The sequence below is a fragment of the Mustela nivalis genome (assembly GCF_964662115.1).
Source record: "Mustela nivalis genome assembly, chromosome: 17".
Taxonomy (NCBI): Eukaryota; Metazoa; Chordata; class Mammalia; order Carnivora; family Mustelidae; genus Mustela; species Mustela nivalis.
In genome coordinates, this window is record NC_139036.1 from 10736438 (window position 1) to 10760348 (window position 23911).

The window sequence follows — 23911 nt, forward strand, 5'->3', positions numbered from 1 at the left end:
ACCCTGGACTCCGCAGACCAGGCAGGTAGGAAGAAGCGCTCTGGATTCAGAGGCGACGGAGGCGCCTCCGCAGGTGCCCATGCGCTCTGGGTGTCGGGAGCGGAGGCCTGAGGCGCGGTCCCGTTAGGCCTGCGGGATGGAGCGGGCAGGTGCAGGCCCCGAGACGCGCGCGTGCGCGGGGGCGAGCTGGGTCTGTAATTTGCAGCCAGGCGACAGCCAGGTGCAGCCGGCTGGGTGGCGGGCGCGGGTGCAGCGCCCCCTGGGCGGGCCGGTTGGCTGGCGGGCGGGGGCGCGCGCGGGGCGGCTCGGGGGCGCGCGCGGAGCGGCGGGGACGCGCGGGCGCTGAGGCCTGCGCGCCCGGCTGCGGGAGCCATGCGGCGGGCGAGGAGCAGCGCGGCCGCTAAGCCACGCGGGCAGAAGCGGCCCAGGGCCTCCGGTACCTCCGGGGCACCCGCGGCCGCCCCCTCGGCCCCCAGCGCCAGCCGCGCCCGGCGCTCCGCGGGTCAGGCCGGAGGCGACAGCCGGGCGGCGGCGAGGCAGCCGTCGGCGAAGCGGCGGCCGAGGCAGTCGTCGCCGCGGGCCCAGGAGGCGGGCCCCGGGCAGCCGCCACCGGAGCTGCCGCCGCTGCCGCCGCCGCCGCCGCCGCCGACCCCCTCTACCCCGGCTGCCACTCTGCCTGACCTGGGCGACCAGCGGGAGCGCTGGGAGACGTTCCAGAAGCGACAGAGGCTCACCTTCGAGGGCGCCGCCAAGCTGCTGCTGGACACCTTGTGAGTGCGGCCGGGCACGGGAGCCGGCGCCACGCGGGCCCCCTCAGTGCGGGAGCGGCTGTCGCGCGGGCCGGGCCAGCTTTTCCAGTCTGCTTCTTTCCCGCACCGGGACCGACGCGTGGCCCAGCGTTAGCCCCGGGCGCGTCCCTCATTCGCACGGCCGCGTGCCTTGGTGCGGCCGTGCGGCCCTGGACCGGACAGGGCGCTGCGCCCCCGGAGCGTGTGGAGAGCCGCGCCGCGTCCTGGGACACAAAGGGTCTGTCCCGGGGACAGCCATCTCTCCTCTTGGAGCGCGGAAGGCGCGGGGGCCTTTCCCAGTGAAAGGAAGATAAACCCCACGACTTTGCGCCTACCTGACTCCCTTTTTATATTTGCGCACGTGTTTTTTTGGAGAGTGGGCGAGAGGGGGAGAAAAGCTTGAATAGTTTTGAACCCACCGGGAGGCGAGATCCCGTTATTGTTCCCGGCGCTCCCTCGGAGGGAGCGGGAGTGCGGGGGAGGGGGCATTGATCCCGGGTAGAAGCGCGCGCAAAGAGATGCTCGGTATTCTGAGCAGCGGCGCGGTACCCAGGGGGAGGGGGAGGGGGAGACCTTGGTTCTCCGCGGAGTGATGCTCCCGCGTGGCTCGCTTTCCTTCGCCCCCAGCTTTGCTCCTGCGGGAGAAGAACCTCCATCCAGGTCCTTAGATCGCCAGGGGAGGATTTCAGAGTGTCTGGGATGTTCGAAATGAGCTATTAACTCTGGCAAGGGCCGCCCTCTTTTCTCCAAATGTGATAGCATCTAGATCCCTGCCCTGTAGAACAGTTGTGCTACAGAAAAATATTTTAGTGCCCCAATAATCTATCTATGCGCCCATTTTTTTGTGAATTCCAAGGAGCGATCAAAACCACAGGAGAAAAAAACAAAAACAAAAAACAAGGATAACCCACACTTGCATAACAACCTGAGGGTAACTCCTCTTCTTGAACAAAAACGTTCCTTTGTCCTTAATCCGGAAGAAGTTCTCTTAGTTAGGATGAGCCTTCTCGGAGATAACATACTTGGTTTCCTGTGTGCTTCACTTTCTGATTTATCTTGGGTTAGGGGCTGAACATTTTTTAATATTCATCATTAAATATGTTTGAGCCCCTGTGGTGAGCCACCAGTTGATAAATGTAGGTGGTATAAAGATTCTCAGAAATGTAAAACTCAAATTTGAAGTAAATTTTTACTTTAAAACAAACTTGATAAATGGTCAAGAAAAAAGATTTTTACATGATAAAAGACAAGATTTTTTTTTTAACCTATCAGATAGGTGTGAGTGCATACATTTATTTAAATAACAAACCAGATCTCGCTCACTCAGCTTATATGCAAAAAAGAATGTATAACTCTGCACTGTTTTTGTTGTTATTATTGTATAGAAAGAAGTCTGGAGGATTATATAGCTAGTAGTTAACTGTGGATCCCTTTCCTTTTTAACATCATCAAATATTGTAATGTTCTAATTTTTTTTTTTTTTACAACGAGCATTATTTGTGTATGCAGAAAAGATTTTAAATACATCAAGGAAACCGATTCAACTTGGAAGGAAAGGGGGGGACATTCAGTCTTCATAATAAAAAAAATGCAAATTAAACTGCTGCAAGCTATTTTTCTGGTAATCATTGCTTGAGCAGGTGCAGTGAAATGTTCTCTCATTATTGAGAAGCGTTCAGCCCTTTTGGAGGTCAGTTTGACATTTTTCAGACTTAATAATGTTCCACTAAGGGTCTGGCTTTATGTATGTTTTAAGAGGATTAAAATAGTGTGTAATGTGTATGTATAGCTCTGTAAAGAGCCCTGTTTATGCAAAATCCTGGAGGGGAATATAGCAAAATTCCAAGAGCCTTTCTCAGAAGGCTTTTCCAAACCACCAGACTCGGGGTGCCTTGTCTTACTTTTTCATAACAGCCTGTGCTGCCTTTATCACAGTCCCTTAAAGATTGCTTGGGTAATTTGTTTGATGACTGCATGAGGTTGGTAAGACCAGAAACCAGGTCTGCTGTACCTTGTTTACTCCTCTCTCTCTCCGGTGCCTTGCTCCGAAAAACTCTTAGTAGGTTTTTGACATGCAAACAACAATGTTTAAGTGGTAGGATTAGGTCCTTCACCCAACTCCCATGTACCATGTATCTGGAATGTTTTCTTTCTCACCACTTAACGGAATATGAGAAAGGAAAAAGAGAGGTCAGAGAAAAGGCTCTGAATCCTTTCTTTTATTTATTTCTATTATTTATTTAATTGCCAGTCCAGCCTCAAAAGCAGAAATACGTGGAAGGGGCTGTCGTGTAGAGAAGACTTTTGTCCTATCTTGCTTCCTTCTTCTAACAAGGAAGGAGAGAAGCAGCAGGAGCCGGTCGCCGAGGTCCCTATCTTTCTGATTTTTTTTTGTTGTTGTTCTTCAGAAATCCTTATCTTTCTGATTTTTTTTTTTTTTTCTGGGGTTTAATTTAGTGAGTACCAGGGCCTGGTGAAGCATACAGGAGGTTGCCACTGTGGAGCTGTTCGCTTCGAAGTTTGGGCCTCGGCTGACTTGCACATCTTCGACTGCAAGTGAGTGTTTCTCTCCCCAAGTTGCTGGGAAGGACTTCTTAGCTAAAACAGGGTCACCTCAAGCAGTATCTGGGGAGTCAGGGTACCCATGAAACAGCATCAGGGAGCTGATCGTTGTTGGCGTCAGGTGACAGGGACATAAGGGTTCATTGTTCTTTTTTATTTTTCTCCTTTTGTATGTGCTAGTTGTTTTCAGTAATAAGATTTTTTAAAACATGGGGGGGGGGGCTAAAAATAACTTGGCCCGCTGTTTGTGTGTGTGGTGTGTGGGGTGGTGTGTGTGTGTGTGTGTGAAAGAGAGCATTTCTACAGGAGAGCCCCCCAGGGATACAGAGTAAGGTCCCCCAGCTTCTGCCACTCAGCGTCACCCCAGACCATACCGTCGGTGGGTTGACAGGGACTGGTGGTCGCTGGACTTAGGTCAGTCTTGGTACTGAATGGGAAGCCTTGGGTGGGCACAGTCTTCCTAGGGGTCCAGAGTTGGGCGCAGGTGAAGGGGAAATGAGCGGAGGATGTGCATCCCGGGGAGCTTACCATGTTCCAGGCCCTCTGGCTCTGTTCTCCATGAGGTAGATGGTTCTGCCAGGATCTGTGGAGGGTTTCCTTTGAGCGCCTTCCTAGGCGTTGTGATAGAACAAGGACAGTGACTCCTGAACCAATAGTTAGCATATGACTCATGGTTCGCCGGGATCCAATCCTGTTGTTAGAGAACTCTGTATGAAATCAGGAATTTTTGTCAAGGTGGACTGAGAAGGGGGTTTAGATTTCATCCCAAAGGTGATAATTTGGAGGGCCCATGTGACTCGGAGCTAGGCTTTCTGTGATTACAGAGATGGGAAGCGGGAAACGGAACCTTCCTTGTGCATTTTGGTGTGGTTATCCCAGAGGCCTCAGGCTGTAGCTATGCCTGATACTTGTTTTGTAAGCATCTCTAGAATTTAACAGTTCCCTTCACTGTAATAAACTGGGGGGGGGGGGGGGGCGCTTGGCAGGGATGTGGTTGCTATGGGCCTGGTTTTCCCAGTGCCAAAAGGGGCTTCCCCTCGGAGTGGGCCGGGGCCGGACAGGCTGGGTGGGGCCCCATTGGAGCTTTTGGTGCTGTTCACAGCCTTGGAATTCCTCTGTCTTTTTGTAGCTGCAGCATTTGCAAGAAGAAACAGAATAGACACTTCATTGTCCCGGCTTCTCGTTTCAAGCTCCTGAAGGTTAGTGCTGAGAGCAGGCGTGAGGAGCCCCTGGCTTCTGGCAGGTGCCCGGGGGTGGGGGGTGCGGGCAGGTGGCAGGGAGCAGAGCAGGATCTCTTCCTCGATTTTCCTTGTCATCCCGGGTTTCATGCGTATTTCTGCAAGGTCATGTTATTTCCCCCCCTTTATATTTTGGATGCACATTTGATAGTACTGTGGAAACATTAAAAGACCATCAAAAAATAATATGATCACTCAAATCCTATCAACCAAAAGTAACCGCTGATTCATTTGGGTATATATCCTTGTTCATTATTTTCTACCTGGTAAATGGAGCTAAATAATAATGATGATATTGTATATGCCATTATTGAAGTAGGGTTTTGTCTTTCGTTCTGCTCTATGACTGACTTTTATTATTTCCCACTGAAGAATATATGACTTAAACAAAATTTTTTTAATGGTGAATTCAAAATTTTCTTGAGGTACAGCTGACGTGTAACATTATTAGTCTTAGGGGTATATCAGAATGATTCAATATTTGTATATATTGCAAAATGTTCAGCACAATTAAGTCTAGTTAACATTTGACACCAAATGTAATTAATTACAAAATCATTTTTTTTCTTGCAATGAGGACATTTTTTTTTTTAAGATTTTATTTATTTATTTGACAGAGAGAGATCACAAGTAGGCAGAGAGGCAGGCAGAGAGAGAGAGGAGGAAGCAGGCTCCCTGCTGAGCAGAGAGCCCAACACGGGGCTCGATCCCAGCACCCTGAGATCATGACCTGAGCCGAAGGCAGCGGCCTAACCCACTGAGCCACCCAGGCGCCCCCCCATTTTATTTTTAAAGACTTTATTTATTTGAGAGAAAGAACGAGCAAAAGAGAGCACACAAGTGGGGGCAGGGACAGAGGGAGAGGGAGAAGCAGGCTCCCTGCTGAGTAAGGATTCTGATGTGGGACTGGCTCCCAGGACCCTGGGATCATGACCTGAGCCTAAGGCAGACACTTAATTGACTGAGCCACCCAGGCACCCCTCCATGCCATTTTATAACTGAAAGTTTATACCTTTTGATCTCCTTCACCCATTTTGCCCCCCTCCCCACCAGTCTGGCATTAAAATGGTGAATTTGATGGCATGTGAATTTAAAAAATCAAGTGCATATCTAATACCAATAATGAATACTAGGAAACTGAGATTAAAACCGAGGTGCCATTTCTTTCTTTTTTTTTTTTTTTTAAAGATTTTATTTATTTATTTGATAGACAGCAAGAGAAGAAACACAAGCAGGGGGAGTGGGAAAGGGAGAAGCAGGCTTCCTGCCAAGCAGGGACCCAGATGTGGGACTCGATCCCAGGACTCTGGGATCATGACCTGAGCTGAAGGCAGACGGTTAATGACAGCCACCCAGGCATCCTACCATCGTACCATTTCAAGTAATGCAAAGAAAATTAAATAGTTAGGTGTTCAGCTAACAAAACATGTCCTTGATCTCTGTACTGAATATTACAGGAAGCCAAGAAAGTTCCTGAAGAAGAACTTAATGAGTGGGTAGATACCATATGTCTATAGACTGGGAATCCAACGCAGTATTGATGTTTGTTCTCCCCAAACTGTTTATGGGTTTAATACAATTTCTACCAAAATCCCAGGAAGGCTTTTGCAGACATATACAAGATTACTATACATTTTTTTTAAAGACTTATTTATTTATTTATTTGAGAGAAAGAGAGAGAGCATGAGCAGGGAATGGGGGCAGAGAGGGAGAGAATCTCAAGCAGGTTCCCCGCTGAGTGTGGAGCCTGAGGTGGGGCTCAATCCCACGACCCTGAGATCATGACCTGAGCTGAAACCAAGAGCCAGTTGCTTAACCGACTGAGCCATCCAGGTGCCCCAAGATTACTGTAAAAATCACTTGGAAATACACAGGCCCCAAAATAGCTAAATTAATGTCCACAGAGAACGGTGAAGTGAGAGAAACTAACTGCACTAGGTATGGAAGCTTCTTCCATGGACATGGTCATCAAGGGAGTGGTCAGAAAGAGATGTGGATCCGTAGAAGAGAATCGAGGTGCAGTGGTAGACTCACTGCAGTTAGCTCAAATTATGTTTCAAACCTCCTGTTTCCTTGTTGATTTTCTGTCTGGGTGATCTACCCATTGATGGAAGTAGGGGTTAAAGCCCCCTGGTATTACTGTATTATTGTCTGTTTCTTTAATTTTCTTAATGGTTTCCTGATGAATCTAGGTGCCCCCATGTTGGGTATATTATTTACAACTGTTACATCCTCTTTTTTTTTTTTTAAGATTTTATTTATTTATTTGACACAGAGAGAGCACAAGTAACCAGAACAGCAGGCAGAGAGAGAGGGGGAAGCAGGCTCCCTGCTGAGTGGAGAGCCTGATGTGGGGCTCGATCCCTGGACCCTGAGATCAATGACCTGAGCTGAAGGCAGACGCTTAACCCACTGAGCCACCCAGGCAACCCCGTTCCATCCTCTTGTCGGATTGTTCTCTTTGTCATTACATAGCGTCCTTCGTCTCTCCTTAATGGTATTTGTTTTCAGGTCTGTTTGGTCTGATGTCAGCATTGCTCTCCCTGCTTTCCTTTTGCCTCCATTTGCACGGTCAGTGTTTTTCCATCCCTTTACTTTCCATCTGCATCTGTCTTTAGGTCTGAAGTGAGTCTCGTAGGCAGCATACTGATGGGTCTTGCTGATTTAAAAAATTGTAACTTTATTATTCCAAGGAGTTTTCTTATGCTTGGTACAGATTTTGAAAGGTACAAAAGCAAATCTTCCCTCCATTCTCCCTCAGTCCCCAGATCTCTTCCTCCCCGCCCCACCCCGCAATCCTTTCCTAATTTATTTATGCTCTTATTCCTGTACTTGCAGCATTTTTTTTAAAAAAGCATATTTCCTTATGTGAGTGTCCAGGAACAGTTTGCTATGTTTGAACTTCTAGGTTGGGTGCCATTTTTTCCTCAATTATAAACAACACTGTGGTGAACCTCGCTATGCGTAAATCTCTGATAATTTTGAAGTTATTTCGTTCGGGTCGCTGGTCAAAGAATACAAGCTTTTGGGGTGCCTGGGTGGCTCAGTCGGTGAAGCATCTTCCTTTGGCTTGAATTGTGATCCTGGGGTCCTGGGATCCAGCCTCACATCTAGGTCCCTATTCGGCAGGGAGCCTGCTTCTCCCTCTACTGCTCCCCCTGCTTATACTCTCGCTGTCTCTGACAAATGAATAAAATCCAAAAAAAGAAAAAGAAAAGGCTTTTGGTACACTGTCGCTAATATAGGGCTTTCACTCTATCCTGGGTTTCCCTTGCCTCGACTGTGGCGCAACACACTTTGCTGTGCCCTTGCTGTAATGGTGTGTTTCATAGAGGAGACATCTGTCTCCTCTATGAAATCGCTGGGGTCTCGGAGTGCCATCTTCTGTCGCATCTGACCAGCCCCTGGCCTCGCAGGCTTGGCATTGAATAGATCAGCCCCTAATTGAGTGAAGGAATGTGTGAGTCCTGGTCTCTCCTAGTGAGTGAGATTTAATCCTAGACACTTGGGGCCACCTTGTCTCCTTTTCTTTGTTTGCCCGTTGATCCTTTGTGTGGGTGCCTGGCGGACGAGGGGGACCCTTGGGCCGCACAGTGGTCCCCATATTCCCCATAAAGCCAGAGAATGCCGGTGTGTTCTCAGAAGCGTGCTAGAGGCTGTGGCCCAGTTCAGCTTCGCCCCAAGCACCGGGGACCGATAGTTCCTGAAGGTGCCACCACGTAACAGCCTTAAGCTCTTGGGTCTCGGAATTGGTACTTTTTTCCCATTTTTCCCTCCTTGGGCCTGCTCATCAGTGCATTTTCCTGGTGCTCTACGGCACCGCCCGTGGCCCCAGCCTTTTGAAGGGGTGTTTTTATGTGTTTTTGTTTTTTTAGCTTTTTTAAAAAAATTTTTGTTTATTTATTAGAGGGAAAGCAGAGTGAAAAAGAGAGCATAGGGGGAAGGGCAGGGGGAGAGGGAGAAGCAGGGTCCCTCTGATGCCCCGCTGAGCAGGGATCCCAATGCGGGACTCGATCCCACAACCCAGCCCGAGCTGGAGGCTTAACTGACTGAGCCACCCAGGAGCCCCGATACAGCTTTTTATTCTTTTATTCTTGAAGCCCGTGGAGGGTTTTGAGCACGGTGGTGACAAGGCCTGTTTCAGCGTTTTATTTTTTATTTTTTGAGATTTTATTTATTTATTTGACAGACAGATCACAAGTAGGCAGAGAGGCAGGCAGAGAGAGAGGAAGGGAAGCAGGCTCCCTGCTAGTAGAGAGCCCAATTTGGGCTTGATCCCAGGACCCTGAGATCATGACCTGAGCAGAAGGTAGAGGCTTTAACCCACTGAGCAACCCAGGTGACCCTGCTTTAATGTTTTAAAAGCTGGCTTGGCTGCAGTGTGGGGAGGTAGCCACGGAGACAGGTGGGTGGTTAGGAGGTGGCCAGGCAATAGGCGATGGGAACGTGGGCTTGGGTGGTGGACATGGAGGTGGAAAGAAAATAGATACTTGAGATTTATGTTAGAGAAGTGGCTCTAGATCTTCAGTGAGTGCATGATTATGTGGATGGCGTGTTAGGGGCCCCACTCTAGATTCTTTAGGTTGGGAGGGGGACCTCGAGAAACAGAAAAGATTTCATTTATTTATTTATTTTTAGAGAGAGCAAGTTGGGTGGGGGAGGAGAGCGAGAAAGAATGTCAAGCAGACTCCGCACTGAGCGTGGAGCCCGACATGGGGCTTGATCTCACAACCCTGAGTCATGACCTGAGCCGAAACCAAGAGTTGGGCGCTCAACAGACTGAGCCACCAGGTGCCCCGAACTGTCTCAATCTTTTTAAAGGTTTCAAGTTTCCGAGTATCCCAGTTTCGTGAGTGCCCATCATTGCTTTGACCAGTCTTCTATTGACAGCTGTTTCCAGTTTTTCCCAGTCTTTAGGCTTGTTCTAAACAGTGCTGGAATGTCTGTATACATGTCACTGGACACGTATGAGGTTTGATTGTAGGATTAACTCCTAGAAGTGGAATTGCTGTGTTAAAGGATGTGTACATTTTCAAATGTTGGTAGATGTTGCCGAATTCTACCAGTTCATGTTCCTACAGTATTGGAGAATGTACTGTTTGTCCAACTGTTTTTTATTGTGTCCTCCTGACAGTGAAAAAAAAACCTCACTGCCGTTTCTGAGTGTGCCTATCATTTCGTAGGTGAAAGAGTGATTTGTTTTCCTTCTGCTCTGTCATTTTGCCCAGTTTCCCATTTATCTTCTCCATTAAGGAAATGATCCTTGTGACCATGATGTCTGGCAAATATTCTTCTTTTCTTTTTTTTTTAAGATTTTATTTATTTATTTGACAGAGAGAGCGGGAGAGGGAACAGAAGCAGGGGAAGTGGGAGAGGGAGAAGCAGGTCTCCCGCTGAGCAGGGAGCCTGATGCAGGGCCCGATCCCAGGACCCTTGGATCATGACCTGAGCCACCCAGGCGCCCCTCTGGTGAATACTCTTTTCCTTGTTTGTCCTTTATACGTGGATTCAAGTATAGTCAATAGTTGTCTTCAGATCCTCAGAGAGCCCATCGCTAGGGTCACCTGTCTCCCCTTTGTGGCCTAGGAGGCAGGCATTTTCAGTTTTCACTCCCTGGCGTGGACAGGTCGCGTTACCTTGCTGAGGAGCTGGGACAGCTGGAGGCTAAGTCGTCCTATGTGCACTTGACTAAGAGAAACCACGAGCCTCTGTGCTCCGGCCTGAGGTGGCTCTGGGCAGCGTGGGCGGGTCCCTGTCCTTGCGATGCCTCTGTCTCTGTGGGAGACTGGACATGTCCTCATAACCCGGAGAGCCCTATAGAAGGGCGTCCCCTCCCCATGGAGCCTTTTAAAAGAGTGGATTTTTTTATGACCAAAAAAAAAAAAAGAAAAGAGGGACACCTGGGTGGCTCAGTGGGTTAAGCCGCTGCCTTCGGCTCAGGGTCCTGGGATCGAGTCCCGCATCGGGCTCTCTGCTCAGCGGGGAGCCTGCTTCCTCCTCTCTCTCTCTGCCTTTCTGCCTACTTGTGATCTCTGTCAAATAAATAAATATAAATCTTAAAAAAAAAAAATAGAAAAGAAAAGAGAAAGAATCTCTTTGCAAAAGGGAACATCTCTTTCGCCCGTTCCTCTGCAGGGAGCCGAGAACATAACCACTTACACGTTCAACACGCACAAAGCTCAGCACACCTTCTGTAAGAGGTGCGGCGTCCAGAGTTTCTACACTCCGCGCTCCAACCCTGGAGGCTTCGGTGAGTGAAGGAAGCTGGCTGCCCATGCCGTAGGGGACATGGGGACACCTGCGGCCGCCCTGGGTTCATTGGCCAATTGCTAGGCTGGGCGCTGGCCTATCCCGCTTGCCTCTCGCTAGGCCGGGCTGTGGACTGGGGGTCTCAGAAGCACATGGCTCTTCAGCAACGCTCTTTTCCAGGGATGGGTTAGAAGATCGGCTCTGGTCACCCATCCAGATCCTGCCTTCATTTGCTGGTCGCTGGGTGCTGACTGTGGAGGGGTAGACCCGGAGGACAGGGGAGGGGCCCGGTTGGAGGGGAGGGACGGGGTGGTAGGGGAGCGGATTTTCACCCCGAGGATGGTTCAGAGAGTGAGGAGTACTGATAATGGTGTTAAAAATGATTGCATTTAAAAAAAAAAACTTTTTTTTCAGTTTGTTTAAAATGTAAACAGTGAGAATCCCCAAGTCCCTCCTCGTCAGGTCCGACTTGGATCTGAGTCCAGTAAACAGCCCTCAGATGGTTGTTCAGAATGACACCAGTTGCGGTGTGAAAAGTGACAGTCAAGAAATTTTGCTTTCTTTTTTTTTTTTTAAAGATTTTATTTATTGGGGCACCTGGGTGGCTCAGTGGGTTAAGCCGCTGCCTTCAGCTCAGGTCATGATCTCAGGGTCCTGGGATCGAGTCCCGCATCGGGCTCTCTGCTCAGCAGGGAGCCTGCTTCCTCCTCTCTCTCTCTGCCTGCGTCTCTGCCTGCGTCTCTGCCTGCTTGTGATCTCTCTCTGTCAAATAAATAAATAAAATCTTTAAAAAAAAAAAAAAAAAAAGATTTTATTTATTTATTGTCAGAGAGAGAGCACAATCGAGTGCAAGTAGGGGGAGCCGCAGGTAGAGGGAGAAGCAGATTCCCCGCTGAATAGGGAGCCTGATGCAGGTCTCGATCCCAGGACCCCGGGATCAAGACCTGAGCTGAAGGCAGATGTGTAACCAACTGAACCACCCGAGGTGTCCCCCCCAAAATTTTTTTAAAACAATCTCTACGACCAATGTGGGACTTGAACACACGACCCTGGGATCAAGAGTTGCGTGCTCCGTGGACTGAGCCAGCCAAGCGCCCCCATCCCACCCCATTTCTTTAGCAGCTCCTCTGGGTTCCTCATCCGCCACGTGGGGAGGCCTTCCTGCCTGTCTTAAGACTCAAGAAAGGCTTTTGGAAAGTAGAAAATCCTATAAAGCCGGTCAAGTGTTTAATACTTAGAAAGTTTTACCAAAACCCTGGACAGGGCCGGTGAATTCTTCACACTGCCAGTCTGAGGTTGCTCTAGGCTTGGATTTTGGTACTGTGGGCGCTCAGCGTGGTACTGAGTGCTCTCCAGCCCTGGCATCCCCGGCTTGGGGAGTCTGACCCCTGAGAGCTAGGAAGGAAAGGGAGCCGGGAGGCTGCCGTTGCAGGGTTCTAAGCTTTAACAGTGATTGCAGCTGGTGCTCGAAGGTGTGGGTTTGTCTGCAAGCCGCTCTCATTCACACCCGGGACCTTTCTCTGTGTCCCCTCCGCCAGGAATCGCTCCCCATTGCCTGGATGAGGGCACCGTGCGGAGTGTGGTCATCGAGGAGTTCAACGGGACCGATTGGGAAAAGGCCATGAAGGAGCATAAGACCATCAAGAACATGTCTAAGGAGTGAGCTCCTGCTTCTCCCGTCCCGAAAAGGAGGAACCGTGGGAGCCAGCCGCCGTGGGCCGGTGGTGCCCGTGAGTGTGGCTGACGCAGGCCACTGGTCTTGATGGCCCGCGGCCACCCTGATCTCCGCAGTTTGCTCAGCCACCAGCTTCTTTAGGCAGCTCTTCGTCCTTCCAGCCCAAATTTTGACGTAGGCTAGTCATCCTTTCTCTTCTCAACTTTTGTGTGATCTTTTAGAAAAATAAATATTTTTAACATGAAAGCAGTCACTGTGGTTTGTCATTTTCTCTGCTGCTTTGATTTTCGTCCTGAGGCCAGGCAATTTCGTCTGGGATGTTTATCCACCGCTGTTACAATGTATGTGACCAGGGTTACCTGTGTGGCTCAGTGGGTTAAAGCCTCTGCCTTCGGCTCAGGTCATGATCCCAGGGTCTTGGGATCGAGCCCCTGATCAGGAACCTCTGCTCAGCAGAGAGCCTGCTTCCTCCTCTCTCTGCCTGTCTCTCTGCCTCCTTGTGTTCTCTGTCAAATAAATAAATTTCTTTTAAAAGTCCTTAAAAAAAATGTGTGTGACCAAACTGGTGGGGAGAGATGAGAAGACGAATAGTTACGAAACACCTGTAAGGTTGTGCATGGTCGAAAGCCACGTGAGTTGTAAAGATGAGAGCTCTAGGAGTTCAGAGGAGAGAGAAGGCTGGATAAAGAAGAGCAGGGGACCTACTAACTGGAGTTTTTTTTTTTTTCTTCTTCTTTATGATTTTATTTATTTGACGGATACAGCGAGAGAGGAAACACAAGCAGAGGGGGTGGGAGAGGGAGAAGCAGGCTCCCTGCTCAGCAGGGAGCCTGATGTGGGGCTCGATCCCAGGACCCTGAGATCATGACCTGAGCCGAAGGCAGATACTTAATGACTGAGGCCCCCAGGTGCCCCTTTTCTTTTTGCCCTTTTTTTTTTTTAAGGTAAATCGGCTTCTGATTTTTTTTTTTTAATTGGGGTCAAATACCCGTAACATGAAATTGACCATCTTAACTGTCTTTTTTTTTTTTTAAGAATTTTTACTTATTTTTTTGATGGATTGAATGAACACAAACTGGGGGAGGGCCGAAGGGAGAAGACTCCCTGCTGAGCAGGGAGCCCGATGAGGGTCCCGATCCCGGGACCTGAGCTGAAGGCAGACGCCCAATGGACCAAGCTGCCCAGGCAACCCCCACCGTAACCACCTGTAACTGTCCAGTTGAACGGTGTTGACTTCATTCGCACTTGTGCAGCCAACTTCCAGAACTCTCTGTCTTCCAGAACTAAATCTCTACACCCATTAAACAACAACCTGGATTCTCTGTTTTCACATGAAGCAAGATTTGGGAAGGTCGAATGGAAAAGTAACTGTATGAACAGAGGTCAGGGCCCAGAGTAAGGCCAGACTGGACAGCAGCCTTCCGATGGGAGGAAGCAGTAGAAGAGATCAGAAAAATATGCTGGAAGCTGGACTGTGGACAGTCTTGGATATTAAGCTCAGGAATTTGAACTTTACAGGTTTTGGGGAGGCTCCAAATAGCTTTGAACAGGATGAGGAACACCTGGCCCATTTTGAATGGTTCCCCTGTGCCACCCCCCCAAAACCTTGCTCCCCATTGCTGTTTATTATAATTAAGTCAACTTTCCCAGAGCATTCCTTTCGCTCCCAAACACTGAGTGTGTATATAATAGCACGTGCTTAAAAAACACTCGCTCTTTGTTTAGGGACACTGATGAATCATGCATCGACTTTGCAAAGTAGACTAGCCAAAGAGACGGAACAGGGAGAGGAAAGAACAGAGGGACTGGGGTTCTGTGTGGTCACCACGTCTTCCAAGTCGGCCGATGACACTTTAAGGCTATGATGAGCTGGTTGGAAATTACACCGGGAAAACACGAGTACCTGATCTACATTTCCTATTGCAAGATTGCATGAAAACACATACTTTTGTGGACCTTTCAGAAACCTCAGTGACGTCATCCTGGGCCTTTTCTGCAGCCTGCCTTTTTAATGACCTCTTGATCTTTTCCTGTCAATACACATGTCCTCATTATGGACGGTTACTCAGAATTGCATGATATGGATATAGTATTTTCTTTTTTTTTTTTAAGATTTTATTTATTTATTTGACAGTAGGCAGAGAGGCAGGCAGAGAGAGTGGGGGAAGCAGGCTCCCCACCACGCAGAAAGCCCGATGCGGGGCTTGATCCCAGGACCCCGGGATCATGACCCGAGCCCGAGGCTGAGGCTTTAACCCACGGGGCCACCTATGTGCCCCTGGATATAGTTTATTGAACTGGTTGTTTTGTTCATGGTTTTTTTTTTTTTTGTCATGGAAAATTGAGTTTCCAGTTTCTCCTTTCTAGTGAATATTGACGGCGAACATCCTCTCCTATGCCTCTTTTTATACTTGGATCTTTGGGGATCATTGTTGTATGTCTTCTGCATTCACTAGAGGAAGGAAATGGTTCTAAACATTCCCGAGAATTTCCCCAAGTCAGCCTCCACTGGCTGAGTTAGTGGATATGCAAGTGATGGGAAATCTTTCAGATTCTTCTTTTCTTTCCTGAAATCAATTTTCCCTTTATTTATTTATTTATTTATTTATTTTTAAATTGTATTTATTTATTTGACAGAGAGATCACAAGTAGGCAGAGAGGCAGGCGAAGAGAGAGGAGGGACTGAGCAGAGAGCCAGATGCGGGGCCCAATCCCAGGACCCCAGGATCATGACCTGAGCCAAAGGCAGAGGCTTAACCCACTGAGTCACCCAGGTGCCCTCAACCTTCCCTTTAAAAGTGGGAGGCCCAAGGGCCAGTGCTTGCTTTTGTGACCGATGAGAAGCTCCAGGCTGGTTCCTCCATCCCCCCTCCCAGGGGAGTTAGGGCAGCCTTGTCTATGAGCCTCTATGGTTGCTCCGGTTCCAGGCAGACCTATGGGTTCCGAGGGAGCACGCTTTGGCTATTGCCTGGCGTTTCCTTCCAGCAGCAATGCTGTGGCTATCTGACCTGGGTCTGGGGGGAAGTCACACTTGAGCATTCAGAGCTCACGGGCTCTGATGAACAAGAGTTCTTTCCTGTACACCTAGCCTATTCCAGACTGCTGAGACCTCTCCTCAGTGCACTTACTTACACCACATGTTAGGGGAGCCTGGTTGACTCAGGCCCCAGAGCATACGACTCTTGATCTCAGGGTCCTGGGTAGGACCCCATCTTGGGTGTGGGCCCTTCTTAGATAAATAAATAAATAAATGACTCCCTTAAAAAAAAAATCACTATTCAAAGTAAAAATAAAAGGGGAGCACCTGGGTGGCTCAGTGGGTTAGGCCTCTGGCTTCAGCTCAGGTCATGATCCCAGGGTCTTGAGATCGAGCCCCACATCGGGCTCTCTGCTCAGCAGGGAACTTGCTTCCCCCTCTCTCTCTGCCTGCCACCGTGCCTTCTTGTGATCTCTGTCTCTGTTCAATAAATTAAAAAAAAACTTAAAAAAAATTAGACCACATGTTAATCAGCTTTTAATTACTGCCGACTCCACTCTCCCTGTGGGTTTTCTTTATAGTGTTAGAAAAGGGACAGGAGCCCCACTGACGGGTGAGAACCGCACAGTGGGGACAAGTAGGACTCCGCCTTGACCAAGACCAAGACCAAGACCAGGACCCCTGAGAACTAGAGCTATATTTTTGTTCCGCAACCTCTTGTGGTCCCAAGAACATAAACGTTCTGTAACCCCAGGGGCTATTCCATCCCGCTCTGTGTGTGTCTCTCCATAAAGGCTGACATAAGGGTCACTTTTCACAGAATTCGTCAGCTTTACACATTCTTTTATGCACCAGCTAACCTCGATGCTTTTTACCACTCGCAGATGAGATGGGTGGTCTCCAGGGTCAGGGATGTATCCCTCCAGGAAACCCTCCCCTGATCTATGTGAAGAAAATGTTGGAATTTTAATTTATCCTTTTAAAATTTCTTTTCTGTGTATGCTTTGAAATGTGTGTAGTAGCACTTAAAACATCTATGTTGGGTTTTTTGGGGGGTGTCTTTTATTCCTTTTTTAAAAAGACTATTTATTTTTGGGAGAGAGAACAGAGCACCAAGGGGGGCGGGGGAGGGTCATGAGGTGAAGCAGACTCCCCACTGAGCAGGGAGCCTGATGCAGGATTCAATCCCAGGACCTCAGGATCATGACCTGAGCCAAAAGCAGACACTTAACCAACTGAGCCACCCAGGCACCCCCTAGTTTCTATTTCTTGAGAATAAATGCATGCACATGGAATTACCCAGTCAAGGAATACATACATCTTGAATGTTTTTTGACATACTGATTTCCAGAAGGTTCTACCATCTTGTGTTTTCTCCAGCAGCATACATGTGTCCATACCCTCACCCACAGAACACTGAGGATTATTATTTATAGAAATCTTTACACAATAGAAAAGTGAAAAGTGGCATTTTCTTTTGTGTTTCTTTTGTTGGTAGTGTGATTTATTTTTTCCCCATTTACGGTGTGTATGTGTGTGTGTGAGAGAGAGAAATACCTATTCATGTCCTCTGCAGTCTTCAATTTCCTTACTAGAAACCTCTCCCACCCTAGTCCAATCGCCACCTTCAGTGAAAAATGGATTTTCTTTCTTTCTTTTTTAATTTTTATTTTTAAGTAATTCTACACCCTGCATGGGGCCCAAACCCACAGCCCCGATATTCAGAGTCACGTGCTCTACCGACTGAGACAATCAGGAGCCCCTGAAAAATGGATTTTCATTTTTGCTTTCCTTTGCTAGCCCTGGCTACTACTTAGGCTGAAGAGTTTTTCATGTTTATCGTTGGGCATTTGGATTTGAGTGTTGTAACATTTTAAAATTTTTTGTGTGAAATACCTGTCTTTTACTTTACATCTTATAGGCTTCCAGCCTAGCTGGGAAGGTCTGCCCCACTTCAAGGTACATATGCATTTAGTCCCCCAAATTTCCTAAGTATTATTTTAATATTTTGATTTCTACATGAAAATCTGTAATTCTTCCAGGAGATATTTTTGTATTTGGTATAAGGTAGGGAGTTTTTTCTTCCAAATGCCTGACCAACCACACACATTCATTAAATACTTTCTTACTAATTGAACATAATAAAAAAGGGGAAAAAAGGAAAATAAAAATAAAATAAACTGACAAACAACAACAACAACAAAATTCTTTCTCACTGAATTAAAATGCCACCTTTATTGGGGTGCCTGGTTGGCTCAGTCAGTTAAGCACCTGATCCTTCTTTGATTTTTTAGATTTATTTATTTATTTGTTTGTTTGTTTGTTTTAGAGAGAGAGAGAGCATGGGAGGGACGGACAGAGAAACTCAAGAGGACTCCACCTGGACACAGAGCCCGAGGCAGGACTCAGTTCCACAACCCTGACATCACGACCCGAGCATAAACCAAGAGTGGGGTGCGCAACCGACTGTGCCACCCAGGTGCCCCAAGCATCTGACTCTTGACCTCATCTCAAGTCTTGATCTCAGGGTTGTGAGTTCAAGCCCCGTGCTGGGTCCCATGCTGGGACCCACTTTCAAAACAAAACAAACAAAATAAAAAAATAAAGTATCACCTTTATCATAGAGTAGTTTTTTGATAATTTGGATTTATGTCCAGATCTTCTCTTCTGTTCAACATGGGTTTACTCCAGTATTTATATCTTTTTTTTTTTTTCATTTTAAATAACTGTTTTTGGGCGCCTGGGTGGCTCAGTTGGTTAAGTGACTGTTTTCAGCTCAGGTCATGATCTGAGAGGCCTGGGATCGAGTCCCGCATCGGGCTCCCAGCTCTATGGGGAGTCTGCTTCTCCCTCTGACCTTCTCAGCTCTCATGCTCTCTCAAATAAATAAATAAGTAGAATCTTTTTTTTTTTTTTAAAGATTTTATTTATTTATTTGACAGACAGAGATCACAAGTAGGCAGAGAGGCAGGCAGAGAGAGAGGAGGAAGCAGGCTCCCTGCAGAGCAGAGAGCCTGATGCGGGGCTCAATCCCAGGACTCTGGGATCATGATCTGAGCGGAAGACAGAGGCTTTAACCCACTGAGCCACTCAGGCGCCCCTAGAATCTTTATATAAATAAATAAATAACTGTTTTGAGGGGCGCCTGGGTGGCTCAGTAGGTTAAGCCTCTGCCTCCCGCTCAGGTCATGATCCCAGGATTCTGGGATCAAGCCCCACATCAGCCTCCCTGCTTGGCGGGAAGCCTGCTTTCCCTCTCCCACTCCCCCTGCTTGTGTTTCCTCTCTCACTGTGTCTCTCTCTCTGTCACATAAATAAATAAAATCTTTAAAAATAAATAAATAAATGAAATAAAATACAAACAAGATTCGTAGTCTGTCGTGTTTACTTCGCATTTACAAAGCTAGCACGTCAGACGAGTATCACCAGTTTCTGAGAGTGATGCCAAGTGTATCGTAGAGGGAACTAGAACATTTTAATGTAATCTTATGTTCACACTATTTCTTGAACTGAGATATAATTCACATACCATAATTCACCCTTTTCAGTCCAAGAGGTCTGGGTTTTAGTCTATTCACAAGCTTGTCCAACCTTCAGCACATTTTCATCTCCCTGTGTTCATTGGCAGGCACTCCTTTCCTCAATCCCCAAGCCCTGGAAACCACTGATCTCTTTCTGTCTCTACAGATTTGCCTATTCTGGACATTTCATATAAACGGAATCTACCATATGTGGCCTTTGTGTCTGGTGTTCATTCAGCATCACGTTTCCAAAGTTCATCCTCATTGTAGCATGTATTGGGACTTCATTTCTTTTTATGGCGGAGTAATAAACAAAATGCCATATTTTGTTTATTTTTCATCAGTGGATGGACATTTGGGTTTTATGAATGAGGCTGCTCTGAACACTCGTTTACAAGTCTCTGTATGAACATATGTTTTCAGTTCTCTTGGGTATAGACTTAGAAGTGCAATTGCTAGGTCCTATAGGAAATCTTGAAGTTACTAAGGAACTGTGAAATTGTCTTCCACAGTAGCTACACCATTTTACATTCCCACCAGAAATACATGAGGGCTCTCATCACTCCATATGCTCACCGAGTCTTGTTATTCAGTGTTTGTTAGTCTGTTTGTTTTAATCATAGCCATCCTAGTGGATGCCAAGTAGTATCTTACAGTGTGTGTGTGTGTGTTTAATATTTTATTTATTTATTTGACATATAGAGAGGCAGTGAGAGAGGGAACACAAGCAGGGGGAATGGGAGAGAGGGAAGCAGGCTTCCCACCGAACAGAGAGCCCAATGTGGGGGCTCGATCCCAGGACCCTGAGACCATGACCTGAGCTGAAGGCAGACGCCTAACGACTGAGCCACCCAGGCACCCCTCTCATTGTGTTGTTATTGGTATTTCGTTCAAGACTAGTGATTGTTGGCTATTTGTATATCTTCTGGAAGACTTGTATATCCATGTCTTTTGCCTATTTTTTCAATAGGTTGTCTTTTTGTTGAATTGTAAGGGTTCTTTATATATTTTGGATACTAGATCCTAATCAAATAAACGATTTGCAAATACTTTCTCCCATTTCATTTTTTTTTAAGATATTATTTATTTATTTGACAGAGAGAGAACAAGCGGAGGGAGTGGCAGGCTGATGGAGAGGGAGAAGCAGGCTCCCAACTGAGCAAGGAGCCCAATGCAGGGCTCGATCCCAGAACCCCTGGATCATGACCCGAGTAGCTTAACTGACTACACCACCCAGGCACCTTCCATTTCATTTTCTTGATGGTGTCCTTTGAAGCACAAGTTTTCTATTTTTTCTTCTGCTTGTACGTTTGCTGTCATATTTAAGAAACTGTGGTCAGGGTGTCTGGGTAGCTCAGCTGGTTAAGTGTCCGCCTCTTGGTTTCTGCTGGGGTGCTGATCTTGTGGTTATGATATCCGGCCCCACGTGGGGCTCTGCACTCAGCCTGGAATCTGCTTCAGATTCTCTTTCCCTCTCCCTGCTGCTCACTCTCTCTCTCTCTCTCAAATAAATAAATAAACAAAATCTTAAGAAAAAAACAAAAGAGGGGCACCTGGATGGCCCAGTGGGTTAAGAAATAAAATCTTTAAAAACAAAACAAAAATGAAAAAAAACTTAGGTGATGATGATGATGATAGCCTCATTCCCCCGAAGTCCACTGAGTTTCGGACTGCTGGGTCTTGGTACATAGTCTTTATTTAAGTTGTATTCTTTTCTCCTGTTTTTCTTAAAAGCTGTTACAGAAACAGTGACTGAATTTTATTAATCTCACAGCACCTATAAATAAAAGAACAGAATATGGCTTTTCTTCTTAATTTGTTGCTGTAATGAATTATGCTGATGCATTTCCCCAAGTGAGACCATTGTGACATTTTAGAATAATATCCTGCTCCGTCATGGAACAATATTCCTTTTGATGTCCTGCTGGATTCAATTGGCCAGTATTTTCTTTTACATTTTTGTGTCTGTAAAGGCATACCCCAGAGATACTGGTGGTTGGTTTCCAGACGGCCACAATAAAGTGAATACTACAATAAAATGAGTCAAATGAATTTTTTGGTTTCCTAGTGTGTATAAAATTATGTTTACACTATATTATGTATATTAACATTATGTCTGAAAAGAAGCACACACCTTAATTAAAAGTATTTTATTGCAGGAGCTTGGGTGGCTCAGTTGGATGGTGTCTGCCTTCGGTTCAGATCATGATCGGGAAGTCCCAGAATCGAGTCCCGCCCCGGGCTCCCTGCTCAGCGGGGTGTCTGCTTCTCCCTCTGTCCCTCCCCTCTCTCATATGTTTTGTCTGAAATAAATAAATAAAATCTTTCAAAAAACTCTTTATTGCTAAAAAGTGCTAACCATCATCTGAGCTTTCAGTGAGTTGTCTTCTTTTTGTTGGTAGAGGGTCTTAACTTGATGTTGATGGCTGCCCACTGATCAGGCTGGTGGCTTTGGAGGTTGGGGTGGCCGTGGCAATTTCTTAAAATAACAGTGAAATTTGCCGCATCAGTTGCCTGACTCTACCTTTCACGAACAATTTCTCTGTAGCATTCGATGCTGCTGGATAGCATTTTACCCACAGTAGAATTTCTTTCAAAGTCAGAATCGGTCCTCTCAAACTCTGCTGCCACTTTATTAACTCAACTTATGAAATATTCTCTTCTCTCTCTCTCTCTCTCTCTTTTATTTAGAGGGGGCAAGGGACGGAGGGAGAGAGAACCTTAAGCGGGCTCCACGCCCTGACGTGGAGTTCGACTCCATGACCCTGAGATTACATCATGAGACAAAATCAAGAGTAGGAGGCTTAGCTGACGGAGCCACCCAGGCGCCCCACTTTATAGAATTTTCTAAATGCTTTACTGTCATTTTAACCGTCTTCAAAGCATCTTCACCAGGAGTAGATCCCATCAAGAAACCACGATCTTGGCTCATCCATAAGAAGCCGCCCCTGGGGACTCCAGGGTGGCTCTCAGGGTCCTAGGATCAAGCCCCGCATCGGGCTCTCTGCTCGGCGGGCAGCCTGCTTCTGCCTCTCTCTCTCTCTGCCTGCCTCTCTGCCTACTTGTGATCTCTCTCTGTCAAATAAATAAATAAAATCTTAAAAAAAAAAAAAAAAAGCAGCAGCCCCTGATGCGTTAAAGTTTTCTGAGCTCCCAGCCACTCAGCCCATTTTCAGGCTCTGCTTCTCTCGCTGTTGCCACCACATCTGCAGTGACTGCCCCCACTGAAGTCTCGAACCCCTCACAGTCATCCGTAGGGTTGGAAACCACTTCTTCCAAACTCCGTTTCATGTTGCTATTTTGCCCTCTTCCCATGAATCACAAATATTCCTAATGAGGGACGCCTGGGTGGCTCAGTTGGTTGGACGACTGCCTTCGGCTCAGGTCATGATCCTGGAGTCCTGGGATCGAGTCCCGCATCAGGCTCCCAGCTCCATGGGGAGTCTGCTTCTCTCTCTGACCTTCTCCTCGTTCATGCTCTCTCTCACTGTCTCTCTCTCAAGTAAATAAATAAAATCTTTAAAAACAAACAAACAAACAAATATTCCTAATGGTATCTGGAATGATGAATCCTTTCCAGAAGGTCTTCAATTTACTTTGCACAGATCCATCAGAGGAATCACTGTCTGTGGCAGCTAGGGCCTTCTGGAGTCTTTTTTTTTTTTTTTTTTTTAAGATATTTATTTGGGGCACCTGTGGCTCAGTGGGTTGGGCCGCTGCCTTCGGTTCAGGTCATGATGTCAGGGTCCTGGGATTGAGCCCCACAGCGGGCTCTCTCCTCAGCAGGGAGCCTGCTTCCCTTCCTCTCTCTCTGCCTGCCTTTCTGCCTACTTGTGATCTCTGTCTGTCAAATAAATAAATAAAAATTCTTAAAAACAAGTCTTTAAAAAAATAAAGATATTTATTTATTTGACAGAGATCACAAGTAGGCAGAGAGTAGGGGTGGGGAGGCGACCAGGCTCCCCGCGGAGCAGAGAGCCCGATGCGGGACTCGATTCCAGGACCCTGAGATCATGACCTGAGCCAAAGGCAGAGGCTTTCACCCACTGAGCCACCCAGGTGCCCTGAATTCTATTTCTTTATTTTTTTTTTAAGATTTTATTTATTTATTTGACAGAGAGAGATCACAAGTAGGCAGAGAGGCATGCAGAGAGAGAGAGAGAGAGAGAGAGAGAGAAGCAGGCTCCCTGCTGAGCAGAGAGCCCAATGCCGGCCTCGATCCCAGGACCCTGAGATCATGACCTGAGCCGAAAGCAGCGGTTTAACCCACTGAGCCACCCAGGCACCCCTGAAGTCTATTTCTTAAATAAAAAAACTTGAAAGTTGAAATGAGCCCTTGCTGCACAGGCCGCAGAGCGGATGCTGTGTTAGCAGACCTGAACACAGCAGAAGTCTCACCATCCGTCGCCATCGGAGCTCTTGGGTGACACTGTGCCTTTTTTAAAAGATTTTATTTATTTATTTGAGAGCGAGAGAAAGAGAGAGAGAGCATGAGAGGGGAGAAGGTCAGAGAAGCGGACTCCCTGCTGAACAGAGAGCCCGATGTGGGGCTTGATCCTGGGACTCCAGGATCATGACCTGAGCTGAAGGCAGTTGCTTAACTCACTGAGCCACCCAGGCACCCAAGAAGCAGTAATATTTTGAAAGGAATCTTTTTTCTGAGCAGCAGATCTCAACAGTGGACATAAAAAATCCAATAAATCGTGTTGTAAACAGACGTGCTGTCATCTATGTTTTGTTCCCTTTCTAGAATGCAGACAGAGTAGATTCTGCATAACACTTAAGGGTCGCGGGGCGCTCGGAATGGCCCGCAGCATCAGCTTCACTTGAAGTCACCAGTTCGTCAGCCTCAGGCAGGAGAGTTGCCCTCACCTCAGACGCTCTGAAGCCGGGTGCTGGCT

General features: G+C 47.2%; 1 protein-coding gene across 5 annotated transcripts; it reads left to right on the forward strand.

Annotated features, from left to right (window-relative positions):
* Window positions 1-309: 309 nt before the first annotated feature.
* CENPV (centromere protein V) lies at window positions 310-21337 on the forward strand. 5 transcript variants are annotated; one of them, XM_082705787.1, is made up of 6 exons: window positions 313-770; window positions 3246-3344; window positions 4480-4549; window positions 10724-10838; window positions 17819-17887; window positions 21170-21285. In XM_082705787.1, exons 1-6 carry the CDS (start codon window positions 373-375, stop codon window positions 21217-21219), a joined length of 801 nt encoding a protein of 266 aa, XP_082561913.1. In that variant the 5' UTR covers window positions 313-372; the 3' UTR covers window positions 21220-21285. The 5 variants fall into 5 exon arrangements, with proteins under 5 accessions (XP_082561915.1, XP_082561916.1, XP_082561913.1 ...); XM_082705789.1 differs by lacking the exon at window positions 10724-10838 and having other exon boundaries at window positions 310-770; window positions 21170-21337; XM_082705788.1 differs by lacking the exon at window positions 21170-21285 and having other exon boundaries at window positions 17819-18112.
* Window positions 21338-23911: the final 2574 nt, after the last annotated feature.